Source organism: Bradysia coprophila, unplaced genomic scaffold (assembly GCF_014529535.1).
Source record: "Bradysia coprophila strain Holo2 unplaced genomic scaffold, BU_Bcop_v1 contig_732, whole genome shotgun sequence".
In the NCBI taxonomy this organism is placed as follows: Eukaryota; Metazoa; Arthropoda; class Insecta; order Diptera; family Sciaridae; genus Bradysia; species Bradysia coprophila.
The window spans coordinates 1,250,903-1,271,974 of record NW_023503972.1 but is presented as its reverse complement, the minus strand read 5'-3'; the positions used below and the strand labels follow the sequence as shown (position 1 = coordinate 1,271,974).

The 21,072-nt window shown below is 35.4% G+C and overlaps 1 protein-coding gene across 1 annotated transcript; it reads right to left on the bottom strand.

Annotated features, from left to right (window-relative positions):
- Window positions 1-898: 898 nt before the first annotated feature.
- Window positions 899-20,753, bottom strand: LOC119084103. Its single transcript, XM_037193957.1, has 5 exons — window positions 20,542-20,753; window positions 5,811-5,935; window positions 5,650-5,723; window positions 2,496-2,544; window positions 899-1,813 (listed from the first exon to the last, which is right to left on the bottom strand). Exons 1-5 carry the CDS (start codon window positions 20,543-20,545, stop codon window positions 1,640-1,642), a joined length of 426 nt encoding a protein of 141 aa, XP_037049852.1. The 5' UTR covers window positions 20,546-20,753; the 3' UTR covers window positions 899-1,639.
- Between the last annotated feature and the right edge of the window lie 319 nt (window positions 20,754-21,072).

Sequence of the window (21,072 nt, the reverse complement as noted above, 5' to 3'; positions counted from 1 at the left end):
TAACATCATGGTCTTTACTCACCAAATAAATATGAATGATTAGAATGAGTGTAATGATGGTATGATGGCGTATTTCATTCAATTAAAATCTTGTTAAGTCGAGTATATATGTCGATTAGTAGCATCTGTGGGCTATAATACATTTTTCTTTTTATAACATTCTTACAATATTTAAAATCAATTTGTCTTGTTCTTTTTAACTTTGATGCACAATAAGTATTTTTGATAATTTCATAACACATCTTTGAATTTAACACATTCGCTTAGTTTTCTTTCGTATTAATTAATATATTGTCGTCCCTTCATTTGATTTGAAACATTTTGATTAAATGGGCAGGCACCATGTAAGTTGTGTTTATACCACTTTAATGTGTAACTAGGTGAATCTACGTTGTTCCTTCTTCCTCACGTAATATTCGCCGAAGATACGCTGGCCAATAGAGGAAGAAATTCATTCTGCTTAATGTTGCAGTAATACTAACCACAATCAGAGAAATGATACCGGCGGCTCACGCGGTAAGGGTCCGAAACACATATAGAGTGTTTCAGTTAGCACAGTTTTCGAACAGTTGACATTGCAGTCCACAATTGTAGCATAACGAACAGTAACACTCTACGTGAATGACAGCTGGACTCTATGGGAAAAAATAGGGCGAGTGCAGAGAGCCGTTGTCATTGTATTTCTATTGTTTAATCTGTAAGCCAAACAAACTCACTCATACCATTGTTATGTTGGCATACGAAATTCCTCTCTCTCAGATTCTCGAAAAGTTCATGCAAATTGTGCGTGCTGATTCTGTCCCATTCAAACCAGCTGTCATTCACATGTGAGTTCTATCTCGCAGAGTCGGCGTGTCAGCTTCGCGTTTCATTTCTATGATCACAATGCTTTTCACCGGTTAAAATTGACTGAACGAAAGCTCTTAAGAGGTCAGTAGGGTAATGACACCGGTTACGAGCCACCTTTTCTAACACGAAACCGTATTTAGCCTCCCCCATGCCACTCGTTCTTTTCTTCCTTCACGGCTCGTACCATTTTGTCAATTCAGTTAGATATCATTTCTTACAGTGGCGGTACCAGTCTCCGAACATGTACCAGTAGTGGGACACCTATTGTTTCATTAATAGGTTTATCAACGGAAAAACATGTCTCCGACTACTGGTAAATTTTCGGATGCTGGTTCGTCCACCGTAATAGTCCTAATTAGTGCAAATATGTTTTATCTTAGGCAATGGAAATATACAACTTACATGGTGCGTACACATTAAACATCGCATGAACTGTATTGTATACTAGAATTTCTCGAAGTTACGGTAGCTTGTCAGGGCACGCATACCGCAAACATCGCGTACTTGTGTAAATAATACCGTTACGTGCTTTTGGTTATGATATTTTTTTTCTAAAAAAGAAAATAAATGAAAGAAAAGAAAAAATTACCAGTACCTACAGTGGGCTGATATTGTTTTTGATTGTTGTGTGTATATAGACATTATCTAAAAATATATTAACTTATTCATTGTTGTATATATGTGTAAATATGGTTAGTATTCAAAAGAAAACGATTCAGATTCAACATCATTTAATAAATAAATTACTTTTTTTTCAAAAAAGACTTTTTTTTACATCCATAACATCACTTTAAACATTGTTATACTTTAGGCTGTACAAATACTTTATATGCAGATCGTCATTGTTTTGAGCGTTTGTCAGTTTTTGTTTCAGTTGGTCCTTGCCCAGTCTATGGAAATCCATAACGTTCAGATGATTAACGCGTTTTCCGACATTTTTCAATATGGCTCTGTTTAGTTCAACCTAGAGAGGAGGGAGAATTAATGTTTTTGATCGACGAGAAAAATCAAACTGAAAATACTGCCGAAGCCAGCAGATCAATTTCAGATGATTTAACATAACAAATTAAATAATTTCACACGCGCCATGTCACGAAAACACTGAATATTAAGCGTCAAAAGTCATGTGTCAACACGTTTTGATATCTCTCTTCAAATGAACGCAGAAAAACTTCTAGGACGGAAAAACATTCTTTTCCTGAGTAATGAAATCGCGAATATCCAAATTAATCGCATGCGAGATCGCATGAAACATCACATACGGGATCGTATTAGATATCTATTTACTTGCTATTCGTGGATTCGTGATATGGATATGACGCGTGTAAAATTTTGTGCGTGGAGCGAATGAGCGTGAATTCGTCTGCCGTAATTTGCATATGAGACTTAGTGAATATTTTTAACAAAAAACTTCTTTTGTTGAAATTTTTGACTAAGTCCCTCATGCAAATTGCGGCAGTCGTGTGCCAAGAGAATTCTTTTTGCCTACGTATGTTTGTGTTTGTTCGAGCCGAAGGCGATAATTCTCTCGGTAAATGGGTTCACGATTATTCGGGATGTTCTCGCGATGTAATTATCTATTCTACAATTTGACTTACGAATTAGGTATTTTGAATAATTGCTTATAACAAGTACAATTAGTTTACCTGTTTAGAGTTTTCCCTCATTTGCCTCCTAGCTATCTCCAACATTAATCTGGACAAAAATAATTCAAGAAAATTAAAACGGATTACCAATTGTTTAAATATCAATTCACAAGAGTTTCAATGGTCTAACAAAAAATCTTTTTAACAAACTATTATTTATTTATTTATTTATTTATTCTTACGTCAACCGCAATAAGCTACCTGACTACAATTTCTCATTTGAGCCCTATAGACTGTTATGATCAGAGCGAGAGATCCGAAGACTAGTTAATTTAACTTGCCTTGGGGTACTTGTCAAAATATTGCTTTCTCTTTCAACGTGTTGAGAGCGAGAGGACCGAAGACCAGTTTATTATAAGTTGCCTTGGGGTACTTGTCAAAATATTTCTATCTCTTTCATCATAACACTCTATAGTCCAGAGAAATAATATTAAGCGGTGTTCTCCGATGGTAGTGTTTGTGAAATGACATTTTAGTTTTCATGCTAATGAAAAAAATACATTAAATCGAAGACCGTGCAAAAGAGAGTTTGTCTCATTCTCTATCATTGTGTTTAATGGAAATTTCAACAGTGCCGTAGAGGCCGTAGAGCGGAAAAAATAAAATGCACAGCGAGACTGAGCGAATCCTCTCTTCAACGGTCAAAAAAAAGGAAAATTGTGAGATTGAGAAAATCTATTTTTAATACAATCCCCTATCCCCTATCTCAGAGGTTCCGCTTATCATTTCTTAGATTGCCAATTTTAAGTAAATTAAACCAAGGCTTTATACTTGGGGAGGTTATGCTGAAAACAAACGAGACGTTGAATAGTACATTGAATGACAAGGGGCGAAAGTAAAAAAATTCAACCGTGTGCGAGAGTTGATGCCCGCGCCGAAGGCAAGGGCCTCAATCGCACAGGTTGAATTTTTTTATTTTTGCCCCGAGTCGTTCATACTATTTTTTTTGATACCAACATCGAAAGTTGATACGTATCGCAAACAGCAGAACAAAATCTTGAAATATGAAGGCATTTAGCCAGAAAATGCGGGGGTCCAGGGGGCGGCAGCCCCCTGGTATATCAAAAATTTAATTATTTAGCCATCACAACAATAACACACACAAAAATGAACAAATAACTAACAAATCATTAACAACAAAAATTATCAACTTCGTATGTTAATTTCAATAAGAGCACTGGCGCACGCTTTATTTCAATTTTGATCGCAGTACACTTATTGACAAGAGTCGACTATTACATTATGTAGTCGACTTTCGCATTATGTATATTGACTTTCGCTTTATGTATTCTTTCTTTCTCCCCGCTCAAACACATAACTTGCATTTTTTTACTTTCGCCCCGGATTTCGAGGGCGAAAGTATCAACTTTCGATGTTGGTATCAAAAAAAACGTGTTTTCATGCCTTGGGCAAAAATTACGGAATTTTTCTCGTAATTTGGGCCCTCGGCATGAAAAGTTGTATACGCATCTGTTGTGGACGGTTTATTTTAGGCACTTTCGCTTGTCGCCCTCACTTCGTTCGGGCTACAACTCGCGAAATTGCCTAAAATATACCGTCCACAACAGATACGTAAATAACTATTTGGTCCTAGTTTTCATTGACAAATGCAGCAATCGTAATTTTCGATAGACATTTCTAACTTTATTTGACATTTGCGACAATTTCGTCATGAAAACAAGGACCAAAGCATGTTTTGAATGCCTCGTTTGTTTTCAGCATTACATATATCGCTATTTCGGTGGCCTCAGTGCGGGTTTCTCGTCCGGTTTAGGACGAGCAACAACTAGCTTTAATAAAAAAAAAATATCGCTATTTTATAATTTACGCTGGAACACCAAAAAAAAATTCAACTGTCAAATTTTGTGTGTTACACCTGCGTATCTGCATGACCTCCCGAAATATACAAACGAAAACAAACGAGGCATTGAAAGCGTGTTTTGGTCCTTATTTTCATGACGATATTGTCGCAACTGTCAAATAAAGTTAGAAATTTCTCTAACGAAAATTGCGATTGCTGCATCTGACAATGAAAACTAGGACCAAAACACGTTTTCAATGCCTCGTTTGTGCTATCTCTTACCATTTCAAAAAAAAAAAACAATGAACACTGCTCTCTATCTCTCTTTTCAGTAAATGTAGCAGAGAGATGCTAATATGACAACTGGGTGTCGTTTCGACGGATAGAGGGAATATATCGAATAATTTTGAAATTGTAGAGAAAATGTATTCGTCAAAACGACGTCCTAGTCGCTAAATTAGCATCTCTCTAAAACGTTGAAACGTTGAGTAGAGGGAGGGAAGTGCGGGTTAAGCTTTACTGTTTCTGTACACGACAATGTAACTCTAACTATATTCTGTAAATTTATTCCCCAAAAATAGCCTCTGGCACAAGTGAATTGAAAACTTTTAAAATTACCTTTATCATTATGTTACACGAAGTCATTTTCATACAGTTCCGAAAATTACTTATGTTTCTGTCCATTATCGTCACGAAACTACCTTCATCAAATTACAAAATGTAGGCTTCCGAAAAATGATTGAAATTTGACATTTTCTAAAAAGAATTTTCGTTTCCAAACCAGGACCATCGTGAGAAGATATTGACCTCTGGGCTCCGATTTATTTGTACAATGATGTCAAAGACATGTTTTCAAATAAAACTGGGGAGGTCTTAGAAGTTAAGAAAATTATGAACGAAATGTACTCTTCAAACTGTTAGGAACTGTTCGAAAAAAATTAACGCATAACTCATAACTTTCTTAACTTAATTAGGCTTGAAAGCATTATTGTACAAATTAATCGGAGCCCCAAAGTCAATATCTTCTAGCAACGGCCCTGTCGTAATCTGAAAAATGATAAAATGAAAACCAAAACAGAAATAAAAGCCAGAGACTATTTTTGAGAAATCTAGGAAATAAATTTTTGCGAAATTTAGGCAGGGCCGGATTAGCCATTGTGGCGATTTTTGAATTAATGTTTTTTCAATATTCAACTTTCTCATGCTCCCAGCGCTCTGGGCCTGGTTCACTTTGCCCACGGGCTAATTTAGCCCTGAAGTGTCTGATAAAAACACATCAACATAACAAAGTAACATTCAAATAAAAGGAAAATAAAAGTTAAATCTCATAATAAAAAGTCAAACTATACTAACCGTGAACGCAACACATCTAAGGGGTTCACAATTGAAAGTGAGGGTTTGGTTCTCTTTTCCATTTGCACGGTATCCTAAGCATGTTATTGAACAAAAATTGGATTCACATGTGGTAAGCAAATAAAATTTCACTGCGCAACAAAGATTACAACAGTCTTTACCTGCTCTGCAGATGTAAATGGATCGTTGATTTCATATTCGAGAACTGGCGATTCGTACATACATTCAATTTCGCGTAACATTGTTGTAGACAGCAATGAGAACAGCCAAATGGTGGCTATCATATCTGGAACGAAAATTAAAATGCTTGTTAGCACAATGACTTTGGGTTTCAAATCATTCTGTCTATGCTGCGGAGCGGAGTAATAACTTCGGGTCTACTGCCCAGTAGGGTGGTCCAAACTTGCATTTTTTTTGCACTTGGCGATTTTGCGTTATGTTCACAACGCAGTCAAGAAAATAGTCATTTTCTCACCTTAGCACCATCGAAATAAAATTTTCAACTTTTTTACCCCTGGTGAACAAATAAGTATTAAGTCTCTGGTAAAATTCTTGTAGTCTTGAAATATTTCTGGATCTTCATCGGACAGTCGTTTTTCGGGCGGGTGTCAAAACTTCCAGCACTTGCGAAATGGACAAGAGAATATAGGGCATCAATTCGTTGTTTTCGAAACTCCTCACGAAATGGGAATTCAAAGTTCACAAAAGCAGCCCAAATTTTTAAAAAAATCTAAATTTTTGAAAGTAAAAAAAAAATCTAACGTCATTCTATATTTCTCGTCAAGAACTTTAAGGATCTCTAGGGAACCAGGGCTGGACTGGCTACAAACACCTTTCGAACATTGAACGATTTTTTTTTATAAAAAGCCCTTCATTCATACAAAAAAATCAAAAAGCACTTCGAGTCCATATGGCCAGTCCGGACCTGGCCACTGCCCAGAAAATTAATTCTGAGATTATGAACACTTGTTGTTGCTTCTTGTTCGTATTCAATTAGAAATTTACATACTCGAACAGTACCACCTACATAATTTTAACAAGCCACCACTTCAACAGGTATTTGGACTTGTATAAACACTGGAGGCTCTTGCTATATTATAGCACAATGAGAGTGGTGAAATTAATCTTATTTCTAAAATAAATAATCAATAATATTTTCATCACACCTTCCTCTCTGCACACATTGTACCTATTTGTTGTATATACATGAATATATATAAATACCTCTCACCCCACAATAAAAATAAGAACGTGAATAAAATTGAAGTGCGTGTGATGTACACCGAACGGTAGAAATTTGCGGTCGTTGTTTGGTAATTTTGCGTCTATACTTTTTAAGTGATTGGATGAATTGATAAAAAAAAACATTTTAGCGTACGCTGGTATACATATAAATGTTTCCGCGCACATTCGCTTGTGATATCTGTCGAACATTATGAATTACTTCTGTGCAAAACAATGACATTTAAATTAGATTTTTGGTAAATGATGTTTTACATTTGAAGATTCTGTGGTGGTTGTCGGTGAGAGGGATGATTGGATTTACATTTTTTTACAGCAATAACAAATTCGTTCGTTTTAAACATTAATTTATTTTCCATTGAGTTGTGCGATTTTATTCAAATGTATATCGGCAGGAGTGGAGAAAAATCATCGAGAATTGGATTGAGTCACTAAGAGTCTATGATTAATTTTAATACATTCATCTCGTGAGCTTTTACTCTCTCTTCAACGTCGTCCTAATACATCACTTTGAACATCACTTATCCATGGTGTAACAGTCTGACTTGCTATTGTATAATATTCATTGTGTGATTTTTTCCACCAAATATCCATTCATATACGCAGTTCTGCGGAATAAAATTTTGTATCCATCTTGTGTCCCGGTTAACAATTTTCTTGAGTTCAAATGTGCTTGAAAAAGGACCCATGCAAAACGATTAAAAAAGGTTAACATAAAATGTATGGACCATCTGTCAAATATTTTTCAGGCTTGATGTAAACGCTAATTGTTTAGGCATTTTGCACAGTTTTACAAGTGTACTAGCCTCAACCGTATAGACTGTTATGATGGGGAAATGTTTTAAAGAAAACAGAGAACTTGCGGAAACTGTCAAATCCCAAAAGAATTGACGCTTTACACAATTTGAAAAGCTCGAACTGGTTTGCTGGAAGCTTCAAATGACGAAGAAATTCCTTTGTGTAATTTTTAGACAGCTCTCGCAAGTTCTTTGATCAAATCAATTTCCTCGTCATAACAGTCGATGGGTCGTTTGCTGCAGGAAAAAAAGGTAAAAACACGGCAGAGTAAAATAAACCAGGCAGGAGTGGTTCATTTTTGAAACGTCAAATAAGGGGCCTAATACACTGTATGAAAATGAACTCAAAGGAACACTGACATAACTTGAAAAATTTTATTCGCAAAACACAAAGGCTACTAGATAATTTAGGTCCGTAGTCAAATCAAGCGCTCCTGCCTGGTTTACTTTACTTTTCCGTGCTAAAAACTAATTTTTTTATCAACAATAAACCAAATCTTTCAGCCAGCCGTTCAACTGTTTTTTCTGCTGTTTTCCAAAGTAAAATCTATCAAAACAACTAATTAACGAACAAAATGTGACAGTATGAGTTTTTGGTTCATTGTCCTAAACTGAAATAGTTACAATCGCTAAACAGAACTGGTGTGCATACGTTATTTTGCACCAGCTGGTCACATACAATTCCAAATGGGACCAGCTGGTGCAAAATAACGTATGCACACCAGTTCGGTTTAGCGATTGCATTTATGCAATCGAGTTGCAAATTACAAATTTTTTCATATTATGATGCTGAGTGGCATAAAAGTGATTTTCGCAACAATTGACAAAAAGTAGAACCTTACGTTGCCTTTATTACGAAAAACGTTGAAGAAACTCGATGATAAATGCTTTTTTAGACACACGATGTGTCACTCGGTTGTATAAATAACTATTTCATGACTTCTTGAAAAGCTTTCTAAATTATGAATAAAATAAAAATTCAGCCCTCTCAACTGCCGTGTTAAGCTACAAAAAAAACGTATCGCATAGCTTGAATGCTTTAGAGAGCTTTCGAAAGTGTTGCGCTTCTTTTCGATTCCATTGGAAAAGTGGAATGTTTCAGTAGAATACATAAGAAGCTTAAAAGCAAAGATACGACATCTAAGTAATAAAGCTCTGAATAAAAACATGAACCATCGTTTTTCCCTACCTAACTTTAAAAAAACGATTCAAGCCACTGCCCACATTTTACAAAGAATTCACTTTTTCGGTGCTTTCGAAAACTTAAATCTCTTTTGGCCCCTTTGGAAAAGTGGTGTACGATAAAATATCCAAGCTCTTTGAAGCAAAGGCACAAATGCTATACGGTGTTTTGGCTTAACGCGACAGTTACACGACTTTAACGTGTCATATACGGTCATCTGTTATCGATAACGACGACAAAAATAATGACAAGCTCTGGGTAATATTGTCCTTTATACATGAAAATGCATGTTAAAAAAATTGAAGTACAAGATTTGAAATCAATCGATTAAAAGTACTTTAATCAATGGAAGTAATAGACCCGATAATAATACTGGTCATATGCTTGCCGTCTGTCATTCTTCAATAGTACGTGTCTTGATTAACATAAGTCATCATTTCACCAGTTAGTAGCGACATTCATCTATTTTCATAGATAATTACGGATCAACATGCAACTAAAGACTGATCCGTGTTCGAACAAAGATGCCTGATGAAAACCGCACTCTAGAAATTAGGATTTTCGTAGATATTCGAGGCTCTTAATGTACGCCTCAATTTACAGTTCTAATGTCATAATAAATACCGTAACTTTTCTTCTACTTGTTTTAACAATATCACAAATATGAGAATTGGTAGGTTTAGACATTTCAATTTCAAAGAAATGTGTGCACACATAACCCAGTACAATCAAACGTAACATTCTAATGTTATTCTTATGTTAAGCACAATGTTGTTTCTTGAAAAATTTCAACTGCCCCCACCACTCAACTCCTACATACTTCACATTTTTAAAACGAAAATTTATTTACAAAGAATTCGGCAAAAGTATTTATGTAAATATGTTCAGCTTTAGTTTGCCTTTAAAAGGATTCCAATGTTACAATCTGAAAGTGTCAGCACTAGAATGCACGGCGAATACGGTTAGCAATGATGCTTATGATAACGGTTCACAAGAAAATAAAGAAGAATATTTTCGTAGGTACCGAAACATGCCTTGGAGGGTATTGACTAAGAATATTTTTTTTAAATGACCGGAGCAACGTTTGATGAAACTTTGTTCTTTTGAAGTAATATACTATATATTGTTTGCATGTATACACAACAGCATTATTCCATGATTGCATAGTGTAACAGATTTAAGCTTGGCATTTAGAACCACAAATATTCCATAATAACTATCTGGAAAATTTAATGTCGTAACACAGCCATAACTGTATACAAAGAGAGATGCCATAACCATGTTAAGTGGAAAATGGTTGACTGTTCCAGAGAAAATTAAGTATCATCGATTGAAGATTAGAAAATTTGTCCCGGTTACATAATACACAAATTTACCCAAATTTGTAAACTGTTTTGACCGTTTTATCAAACCTAACCTCACAATTTTCATATTCTTCGGGAAAGAATCGGTTGAGATTTTTAGTTGTAGAATCGTTTCTAGTGGTGGGTTTGAAAACAATTTAAATTGGATCGTGAGACAACCTCTGACGCTTTGTTACTTCATATTCTTGCTCTTTCAACGCATCACAATCATTCTGACAAATCATAGTTATACTAGAGAGCTGGCAAGATGGCGTTTTGACATCCACATAGCCAGTACTTGGCTTGAAGTATATGAACTTTAGCTCTTTAGCTCTTAGAGTGTACAATATTCCGAAGAAGATCCTTTTTTCACCACCCTCGGCGAACCCTTTGCACACGTCCGTAATCCACATGTTGACTTGTTGTCTATTTTCGCAACAAAAACATTAATCGCTGATTGCGATACATTTTCATCGAATCAAGAATGTAAATATGTCAGAAAATACATCGAACGAAAAATTAAACCCGAAAGGAGCGATTAACGAAACGTTGATTATGAGAAGCAATAAAAAATTATATTAAAAGGTAAGTATTGAATGCGTGATTGAGTTTTATTTAAACACTTCAATGTCTGGTAAATAAACTGGAAGTGGAAATAGATTTAGTAAATAAAAATGATGTTTTCATTAAAGAACGGGAGCCAACACACATAAAAGGCTATAGAAAATCCGAATTGATTCAAAATGAAGGTATCACTTCGTTGCTAGAATTGAACTTTCAATTTCTTCTTGATGCATGTCTAACTTCACTCTAGCTGGGTGAATTAAATTTTTAGTTTTGTCAAGTTTTTTTAAAGGGATTTTTAATCAATCACTGCGGATGTACCCGGAGTCGGCTCACTGGAGTGCGGATTGGGTGCAGGCAGTGATATCCCTCAAGAAACCTCAAATGTCTTTGTACTTGGTCTACTTTGGAATGTTGGGGAAGATTCGTTGTCACTAGATCCTCGTAAAACGCTTGATTGTCATGAGGAAAAAATAACCAAGCGAAACATTTTGGCAGCAACACATCGAATTTACGATCCTCTTGGTTTTACGTCACCTATCACAATGGTTCCCAACAAGATGCTACAAGGATTGGATGTAGAAAAAGAGCCTCGAAATTTTAGCAGAAGTAAAGCTACCACGATGGGTATTGAATCCAGACAAAGCACTGTCAAGCACCGAAGCTGACTTTGACATCACTCAATTAGAAGGCCAAAAACAAAATGCTTCAGTGCTAGACAGTGCGTTGATCCAGACAGTTAAAACATATCAATTCACGTTTTTACCGATGCTAGTCGAAGTGGCTATGCAGCAGTTGCATTCCTTAGATCAGAAACAGTCTCTTCAGTAGCAGTACAGTTGTTAATTGCACCGGACAACTGAAATACGACATATTTTGCCATTATTTTTTGTTGTAAAATGTCAGGTTTTCCCGAACGATAGATCGTGCGGGAAAAAAATTTATTTCTCCACAGTTTTCATTCTACGGTTTTAATTGTTCCACATCGTTCTACATGTTGCCACCAAAATAAGCGTAAAGAGCGTCGTTTCACTCACATACGTGTGGAATCGAAGATTTTCATTGGAATCGAAGACATAAAAGACATCGAAGACGTAAAGGCAAACGCTACTTTTATGTGGTGGAATACGTGTGGAACAAAGAAAACGAAAGAATTTTTTCAAGTAAATTGATGTGTAATTCAATTGTCCTGTGCACAAAACGTTGTTTGTACCTCTCGACAGGAAGGTGATTTTTTCAGCATACGTCGTCATTTTGCATATGCTCAGGACTGGTGCTGAAAAAATCGACTTTTCCTGACTTGGTACAAAAAATACTATTTTTTTCATTGCACCATCTTGGATCTTCTATGGTGACGGTCGATACACACTACCATTCAAATAACTGAGCTTTATTATACCAACGCTAAAGAGACACGAATAATTCAAGTTTTTCTTTTGTTTTTCTGTCAAATTTGACATTACAAAAGAAAAACATAGCTAACGCCGACCCGTACGAAACACCTATTCGTATCAAAAGCCTTTAATGTGAAACTCTTCATTTCTCTTACTTCATTTTCTTCTCTGCTGAAAAACTATTCTCCCTTTAAAATAAGTTACATTATCCACTCTTTGCCTTGTTATCATATACAACTAAATTGCCGGAGGCAATATAGACAGCCCCGTACGAAGACAAATTTCATAAATTCCTATTTAAACAGCTATATACCGCTATATTTAACTATATTTCACTATAAATAAACATTTCACAGATAAATATATGCTATTATATAGCTCTATATGCCTGTATATAGCTCAATATATTACTTATTGGGCCACAGCTCGGGAGGGTCGATCCAAAATCACTCATCTTCGAACTTAGCCTGTCTTTTGACATTACCAAACGGGAAAAAAAAGAATTTTCAAAATCGGATGCGTTTTACTCAAGTTATCGTGCAGACAGACGGACAGACGGACATTTTTTTTTTCGCGGATTTGGCATCTCTAGACAACCACAATAGGTTTCCCCTTACTCAGGGAGTCCAATTCGACGTGTTACAAACGTATGCGTAAACCCATAAGACCCCAGTACTTCGTACGGGTCTAAAAATGAATTAGGTTTCTTTCGTGTTGGAATGTGTAGCCAGCGTAAAATTCGAAGCACAAATGTTTTTCGTATTGGGCAATGTAACAATTTGGCATAGGTGTCAAATCGTGGCCATGTATCACTGACTGATATGCACATGTGCACCGGCTCTCTGTCTATTAGCATTTCGATACAGTTTTTGTATTCAATTTTCAAATTCTATATAAATGTAATTTAATAACATGGCAAATAGAAAAATATATAAAAAAAAAGTGTTAGCACAAAGTGAAAAGGAATTTTTTTCCTTGCAAAATTCTAACGGTATAAAATTATTGTCGTATTATATGTCCTAGATGCGGAAAAAAGAATCCCCTTCAAGACGTTGTGTCTACATTTGTCGTATACAAGACACGAGATAAATGGATAAAATTGTGCGAGCGTTCGGACCAGCACTGTTGCACATTACATGTACGATCGTTCGGGTACTTTTCATTAGAAAATGCCTCCCGATTATTTTTTTGTGTGTTTGTTTGAAAGGATGTGACACTGTTTATCACTAAGTCTATGTTTTATTTGATTTGACTTGACTTGGCTTTGAGTTTCTTTAAAGTTGCAACAAAGTGTGTTAGGTGCTGTTAACTTTTACTGTAATGATGTTGTAAATGTACGTGCTGGGGTGTGGGAGATACGCAACTCTAGGCGCCAGAGAATAAGGTTTGTGTTTCGTATTGAAAGAATAATATAAATCGTTATCCTTTAACGATAACGACAGTGAGATTTTTTTTTTTGAAATTGAATTCTAAAATTGTGGCTTAGTGCGGGCGTGTGAGTGTGCACAAGAATTGGTTCGTTAATTTCGTAGAACGGTAAAGGCTTTCTAAGAAATCTGTAGATTCACAGCACTGCTTCTAGTATGAACATGGAAAATATTTGGAGGATGAAGATAGAAGAAATCACAGTAGACACTGCGTTTATTTTATAGAGATAGATGACCTGTTTTCATTGTATGAGTTAAAACATACAATACAAACAATCACTAAATCTTCAAAATTTGACATTGGTCAATTGAGTGTTCATGCTGGGAGCAGTGCTGTGGTAGATTTTAAGATTTTCTGAAATCGTGAAAATTAAATCGAAAAAAAAAAATGATTCGACAAATTATGCGAATGGACCAAGATAGCTCGTCTTTCAATCATCTTCCCAAAGCTAAACAAAGCCTTGACAAATTCAAAAATGGAAATTCAAAATGGAAAGTGCGGAGGTCTTTCTAACGTAGCGCCTTTTTCATACAAGGAAGCGTTGAAATGTATTTTTTGGTTCACTTTTTCATCGAATCGTTCACTTAAAATTCAAATTTTAGGCGCACTTACGGCGTGAATTACTCGTATTTCGTCAAAAGGTCTTCAATGTTGATGCATGTATGCGTGTACGGTACACTGTTCACTCACACCTTGAAAATATGACTACTGTCTGAGTAGCACAGTCTATTTCGATTGCATTAGACTCCGAATATTTGGTATGTTAATGCTAGTAGCAGTGCTATGTTGTAGACACAAAAATTCATAAAAATAAAGTCGTTTCATTCTTCTAGCGGAAATCTGTGAATCTAACAGGTTATGGGCCCAGATCATGGGGAATTGGAAAATATATTTCTTGGCTAAATACTGTCGAGAAATTTACGATGAAAAGATGACAAACATGTCTAGAGAATCGGATATGAAATGAACTTTGAATATTCAGCTGTAATCGAAGTTAAAATTGAGGACGATCGGAAATCTTGTAAAATTACGGAACATAGAAAACACGCGTACAAATGTTAAAGACATTGACAGAACATGGAACGGAACATGGAAGTGGTACAAGCCATAGTCCAGCTGATGGTTGTGAGAAGGTGGAAATTCTGAAGTCAGGAGGAATAGACCGAATGGAAATGAAAGAAAGTGATAGAAGGAATTAACCACAGGAAATGATGGAATGAATTGACCAAAAGAAATGAAGTCTACAAGGAATTGACCACAATAAATCGGAGGACATTCTAGAAGGAACTGACCACAAGAAATGGAAGGAAGTGGGAGAAGGAATTGGCCACAAGAATTGATAAAGACAATGGAAAACGGAAAAGAAATATAAGAAAATGAAAATGGATTTTCAATTACGAAGCACTACGGATTAAGTGGACCATATGTCGTTTAAAAATCCTGTAGTGTTTGGTCATCTGATTAACCATACTTAGTATTGGAAATGAAGGAGCAATTACAATTCACATAATATACTCTTACTATCTTGAAGGGAATCGGTATCGGTTAATAGTCTTATTCTGTTAATATTCGTCATTGGTTTCGGACGTTTCATTATTAAATGCAGTTTATTTGGTAATGAGTCGTTTCAATCTGCGAATCTAACACAGTTTCGCGAAACATGGAAATAACCTTAACTTTTCAATGTCTCATTGAAATCTCGTTGAGCCACGTGTCGTATGAAGATAATTTATTGCAAACTGTGTGTTTCCGAACTGGGCTACGCCATCAGATTGACAAGCTGACATCTCATCTGTAGTACAACAAAATTATCTTCATATGCCAGCTTGATAGATCAACAGCTTAATTGCCTATTTTAGGAAAATATTATCAAAGAAATTGGATTGGATTTTGCGATAGGAAAATTTTCTGCCGGCATAAATCCTTTGTTAAATCGAATTATGAATTTCACTTCAGTACATTAATTATGACATAATTCCCATTAAAAACAAAAGATTCTTTTACGTAATTAGCTCTTCCAATTAGTGTAACTATTTTCAAAAATTTCATATCAAAAGAACAGAATGATGTCGCTCGGTAGGTAACGTATACAAACAGGCAAAGATGAATGAATCGTATTAACTCTGGTATATTGTTCCGGAAATTGTTACACATCAATTAATGGATTTTTCACATTTTACGTGGGAAATTAATGAATAGTGACTGAAATAACGGACATCAACACGAGCCTATTAGCTACGTGGGCCACGAAAATTTCGCGTTAATGCCCTAATTGGGGCAGACACACTATAATATTCAATATTCATCACTTTCGCCCTAGCAGAATTGTCATTCATTTTAAAAAGGACTAGATTTGGACACTACGCCAAAGAAAATGTCTTTTTTGTGAGTCAGAACCAGCCCTTTGTTAGATGATGCCAGGATCATTACTTCATTTCACCACAAAGTGCTGCTGCTGTGGTTAAACATCAATGAACGTCAACACAAGGTATGGTCGAATGTCAAACTTTGTATGGAGCGGGAGGACATAGCGATTTATTTATTTAATCTCTAATGAGAGGTGAGTTTGTTTATATGAAATCGCTATGTCCTCCGGTTTGTATGAACAGACCATACCTGGTTTATACTTTCATTGGTTAAACATGGTCTATACTCGCGAAAGTGAACTAATTTATAATTTTCTTTTGTTATTATGTCACATTTGATAATATAACAAAAGAAACATTTGAATTAGGGGGTTCGTTCGCGTCGCCAATACTCCCTCTAGCAAACAAACTCTCAGCTCTCTGTGTCAAATTCACAGTTATTTATTACAAACACTATTCTACATTTTGACTGACTATGCTGTAATATATATGCTAGAGAGAGTATTGGCATCGCACATAGCTAGAGTAAATATTATAATCGTTTTATGGATAAATTATGTATGCTTCGAAATGTGTTCATTTTATCGCGTATGAAGATTGCTTTAGAGAAGTTTTCATATGATAATAGTACGGGTCCATGTCTTTGTAAAGGCATAAAAATAGTGCAAACTATAGTAGAATGGTGTGTTTTGGACTAGTGATTAATATAGATATATAGATTTTAAAAACGATTACTAGCCCTTAGGGGTTAATGGTGGATTTCCATTAACCCCTCAACCCCGATTCAAAGTTTTCAGTGTATAGGCAACTTGAAATGAATGATTGTGAACTGATTTCTTTACCTATCGTAGTGATATATAGCTCAAAAGAAAGAGGATGGTTCAAGCTTTTTTTCAGGATCCTAAAATTTTCCAAAATCACCCATTTTCACTACGATAGGTGAAGAAATCAGTTCACAATCATTCATTTCAAGTTGTAGGGGTTGAGGGGTTAACGGTGGGTTTCTTAAGGGCTAGTAATCGTTTTTAAAATCTACATATCTATATTAATCACTGTTCCAAAGCACACCATTCTACTATAGTTTGCACTATTTTTATGCTATGGACCCGCACCATAAAGCGTGTTCGAAACATTAACGATGAAAACCGGAAGTAAACTTAGCTAAGAAAATAGAAATTCATACATCAAGTTGCTTCAGCTGGTCTACTCATACAAACAAAAGTGCTTAAATACATCTTTATACGAGCGTGGTAGTGGTTAAACTGTATAAAAGCTATTTTGTTAGTATGAGTGGACCAGCTGAAAAAAAAAGATACAAATTCATGTCTTAATTTCACTCGAGTCGACTATACGACGTTTTACAATACTTTTGGTAACAATGATTAGGTGGGACAACAGCCTGGAAAATATCATCGTCAATATTGTGGTGTTAGATTCGTCAATAGTTCGATTATTATAAGAAAAAGCTCTCTATGTACAAACATGTTCTAATCTCTGTCTATTAATCGAGCTACATAATTCGTTTGTGCACCTTTCCCAAGTAAAATTGAAATCATCAATTTGACGAATTGAGAAGTGTCACTCCTCAAATTCTGTCTTTTGATGCGCGAGACTTCTCACTTCGATAAATTCAGGAATTTCATTTACACTCGGATTGTGTTTCCATTTAATTTGCGTTGGTGCAATTCCCTGTATTCCTCTTTCACTATAGGTGAAATGCAATTGTATCCGGTAGTTCAAATAAAGTGAATGACTATAAGGGTCGACATTACAATCTGCTTTGATTTATTCAGTAGATTTCGTTTGAAGTGAGTACACGGAAACAAATTAAATGAAATTGGTTATAGTCAGCGGTATACCTATAATGTGGGTACCATCATTGGTGACCAATGATTGGTCCATAGATTTTTTGAGTGGCCCTACACCCTTGTATTCGTTTTATAAAAACTTTTTCTACTATCAGATAGCTCTTGCCACTGAATGATAAATATCGCAGGCCGAGTATGATAGAAAATTTGCACATCGTGTGCCTAAAAATCATTTACCAACGAGTTACACACAACTTGCCTCTATAACGAACTTTTTACTTTTCATCGTTGATGAGAAAAATGTTTTTTCAAAGCTATGGGACCTCCACAGAAGCATTCTGTGCTCAGAGGATACAGTAATGTCTAAAAGGTTTTCGATAGTGTTCTATTCTGAATTTATATAAATTTTCACTACAACAAGTGACCTCAGTAGATGATAATTTTGACTGTTCAGTTAAAACGATCGAATAGTTTACAGTCGACAGAGTAAAGTAAACCAGGGAGGAGCAGAATTTAGGTCCCTCGTCAAAATCGACTGCTCTGGTCTGGGTTACTTTACTCTGCCGTGCTATGTCGTATAGTAGAGTTTCACAATTAATTGAACATCCATTACGTAACTGAGGAATAAAAACGAAAAGCGACGTTTTCTTGTGCCTCGGATCGACAAAATTCACTCGTAAAGCAGCGTTTAACTTTTTTACGTTCAAAATGATACAATTTGAAAACTAATTTTGTGTTACGACAATGCTACGCAAATCTAGTGATTCTTTCCGGGTCAAAAACAGGGATTTTTCTAAAAAAATTCTCCGGTTTTCGACCATCAAAAATAGTGTGTATACGTACCTTACCTACCTTACGGGCAACAACACGCGAAAATGTCTAAAACCCGCCGGCCAATAGGGACACAGATATTATTATAGCATTACCCTAAGATAAAACGTTACTTGCTGCAGGTAAAATTTTCAAACGTTTTTGTCAGTTTGTCGAGCCGACGTCGAGGGATAAATGCAACAATTATAATGATAATTTGGAAATATCTAAGTTCACATTCTAGGGGTTCTGTACTAGAACTAGACTGTAATAGATTTTTTATTCAAAACGTGAGGTAAAGTTAACTTCACTACATCGAGCAAAAACTTTACCTCAAGTTTTTGAATAAAATACCTTATTTGGCAATCTTGTGAAACACAAAAGAAGTACCCTTTCCATCATTTGCCCAATTGTTAAGTAATGTACTATTACTTGCTTGTGGCTTGCGGGACGAAAATCTTTCTTTTTTTTTCATGAATGTTAAACGGCTCGGATCAACAAAATTCACACGGAAACTGGAATTTTCGACTCTTTATCCCTTGGTATTTGAAAGACTATTAATGAAGAAAAAGCTTCGGAGCGAAGTAGAAATACTGCGTAAACACGATTTGTAAATTTAGAAATCCGAAGGCCTTTGGGAGTAAATTATACTACTTAATGTCTTGGAGATTTTTTTAATTTGTGACTCGCCTTCGGCTCGACCTGCAAATGTCACATTTGTCGAAAGAAAAGTCCGAGTGGGAAACTACTCGGGTAATTGATCACACACCGTCGAAGGAATTGCTGTAGCATCCGGTAATTAATAGGAATTGAAGGAGTTACATGGAATTGACTAGAAATCCGAGAAATTGAACGTAATTGAAAGGAAATACGGATAAGTTTGATGAACGAAAGAACTAAATGAATGCAAGAAAGAATGACTCGTTTCCGATCTTGGCTATTCGGTTTGTAAAATATAGTTCATTCGCTGATTGTTTCTTTCATTTACTTTCAATTTCTCGTATTTTCCAGTCAATTCCTCGTAATTCCATCAATTCCTTCAATTTCTAATATTTCCTTCAATTTCTATTAATTACCGGATGCTTCGGCAACTACGAAACTGCAGTAATTTCGATGGTTTTCGTTCGTTTTCTTTAAATTTGAAGAAAATCTTAGAAAGTTATCGAAATAAAGAAAATTTTTAGAAAGTTGTTTCTAAAAAGTAGACAATGAATTGTATAGTAACAGAAAATAGCGTGAAATTATTAGAAATTAATAGGAAATAATTGGAATCAAAGTGCAAATCCGCCGAAGCGGAATTAATCCGGCAAATAGAAATTAATCCGGTAATTGAAGGAATTGAAAGGAATCAGAAATTGATTTGCCATCCTTTTGATGACCAGTGGTTTATCTCTCGGAAAAGTCTTTAAGGCGGCATCTACAGTACTATTCTTTCTCTTATAATTTTCGTCCAAATAGCTATAAGCTTCTTCAACTCGATAAAACTCGATAGTTTTAACATACATTTAGAATTATTTCATAGAATTTCACCTTTCATTAAAAAATCGACTAAATTTGGTGAAGTTTTTAGTGAATTATTTCTCAATATTCCCGTGGGATTTACTGTCCCATACATTGCACAATTGGTATTTATGTTAACCATGATTGCAGTCAAATTAAAAAATTCACAGTACAGCCCCTGTGAAAAATCCTAAAGCTTCAGCAAGTTTGACCGACATTGGACCGAATTGTTGAAAATAGATCGGTCAATTTATTAAACAAAAAACCATTCTTTGAACATGCACGAAATCAGAGTTAGGATACGTTTTTATCCGAGAAAATCACGACATAATAATTTTAATAACTACCACGGAAACCACGGTAACATGATATTCTCATCGAGAATCAAACATAGTTTCGATTAAAATTAATATTTTAAATAAACTAACAAGAACAAAAAAAAATGATTAAGACTCACTCATTCAGACACACTTTTATTAGTTCCAGCTACAACGTGAAATATAGACTTGATGTCGGTAAAAGACCGTGTCACATAAAACTTTTTTGTTGTTGTAATTCTGCACAAATTAATCACTGTGAGCACATTTGTTCAACTCAAAATTGTGTGTATCGAAATGCTTTTCGTATTTTTTCTGTTTTAATCTCTTTGAGTTCCGTCAACAAATTACTGTTTGCCAACGTCGGTTATTCCTTTTAAACGTTTCTCTGCGAAAAGGAGAAACTCTAAAACGGAGAAATTTTCATTGTGGCGCCATCGAACGGTTGATAGCGACAGCTTGTTGTCGGTTGTTCTTTTTAGAACATCATGGATACAGCCGGTAATATTAACTGTGTATTGAAATGGTAATGGAAAGAGTGTTTCAGTGTAATTAAAACACGGTAATATTCGCAGTGTACCGACCCTTTGCACCATACTAACGAGCGAAATAATGGAAAAGGTTCAGTCGATAGAGATTCTGTTACGCAATGCTTAATTTTTCAAAAGTCA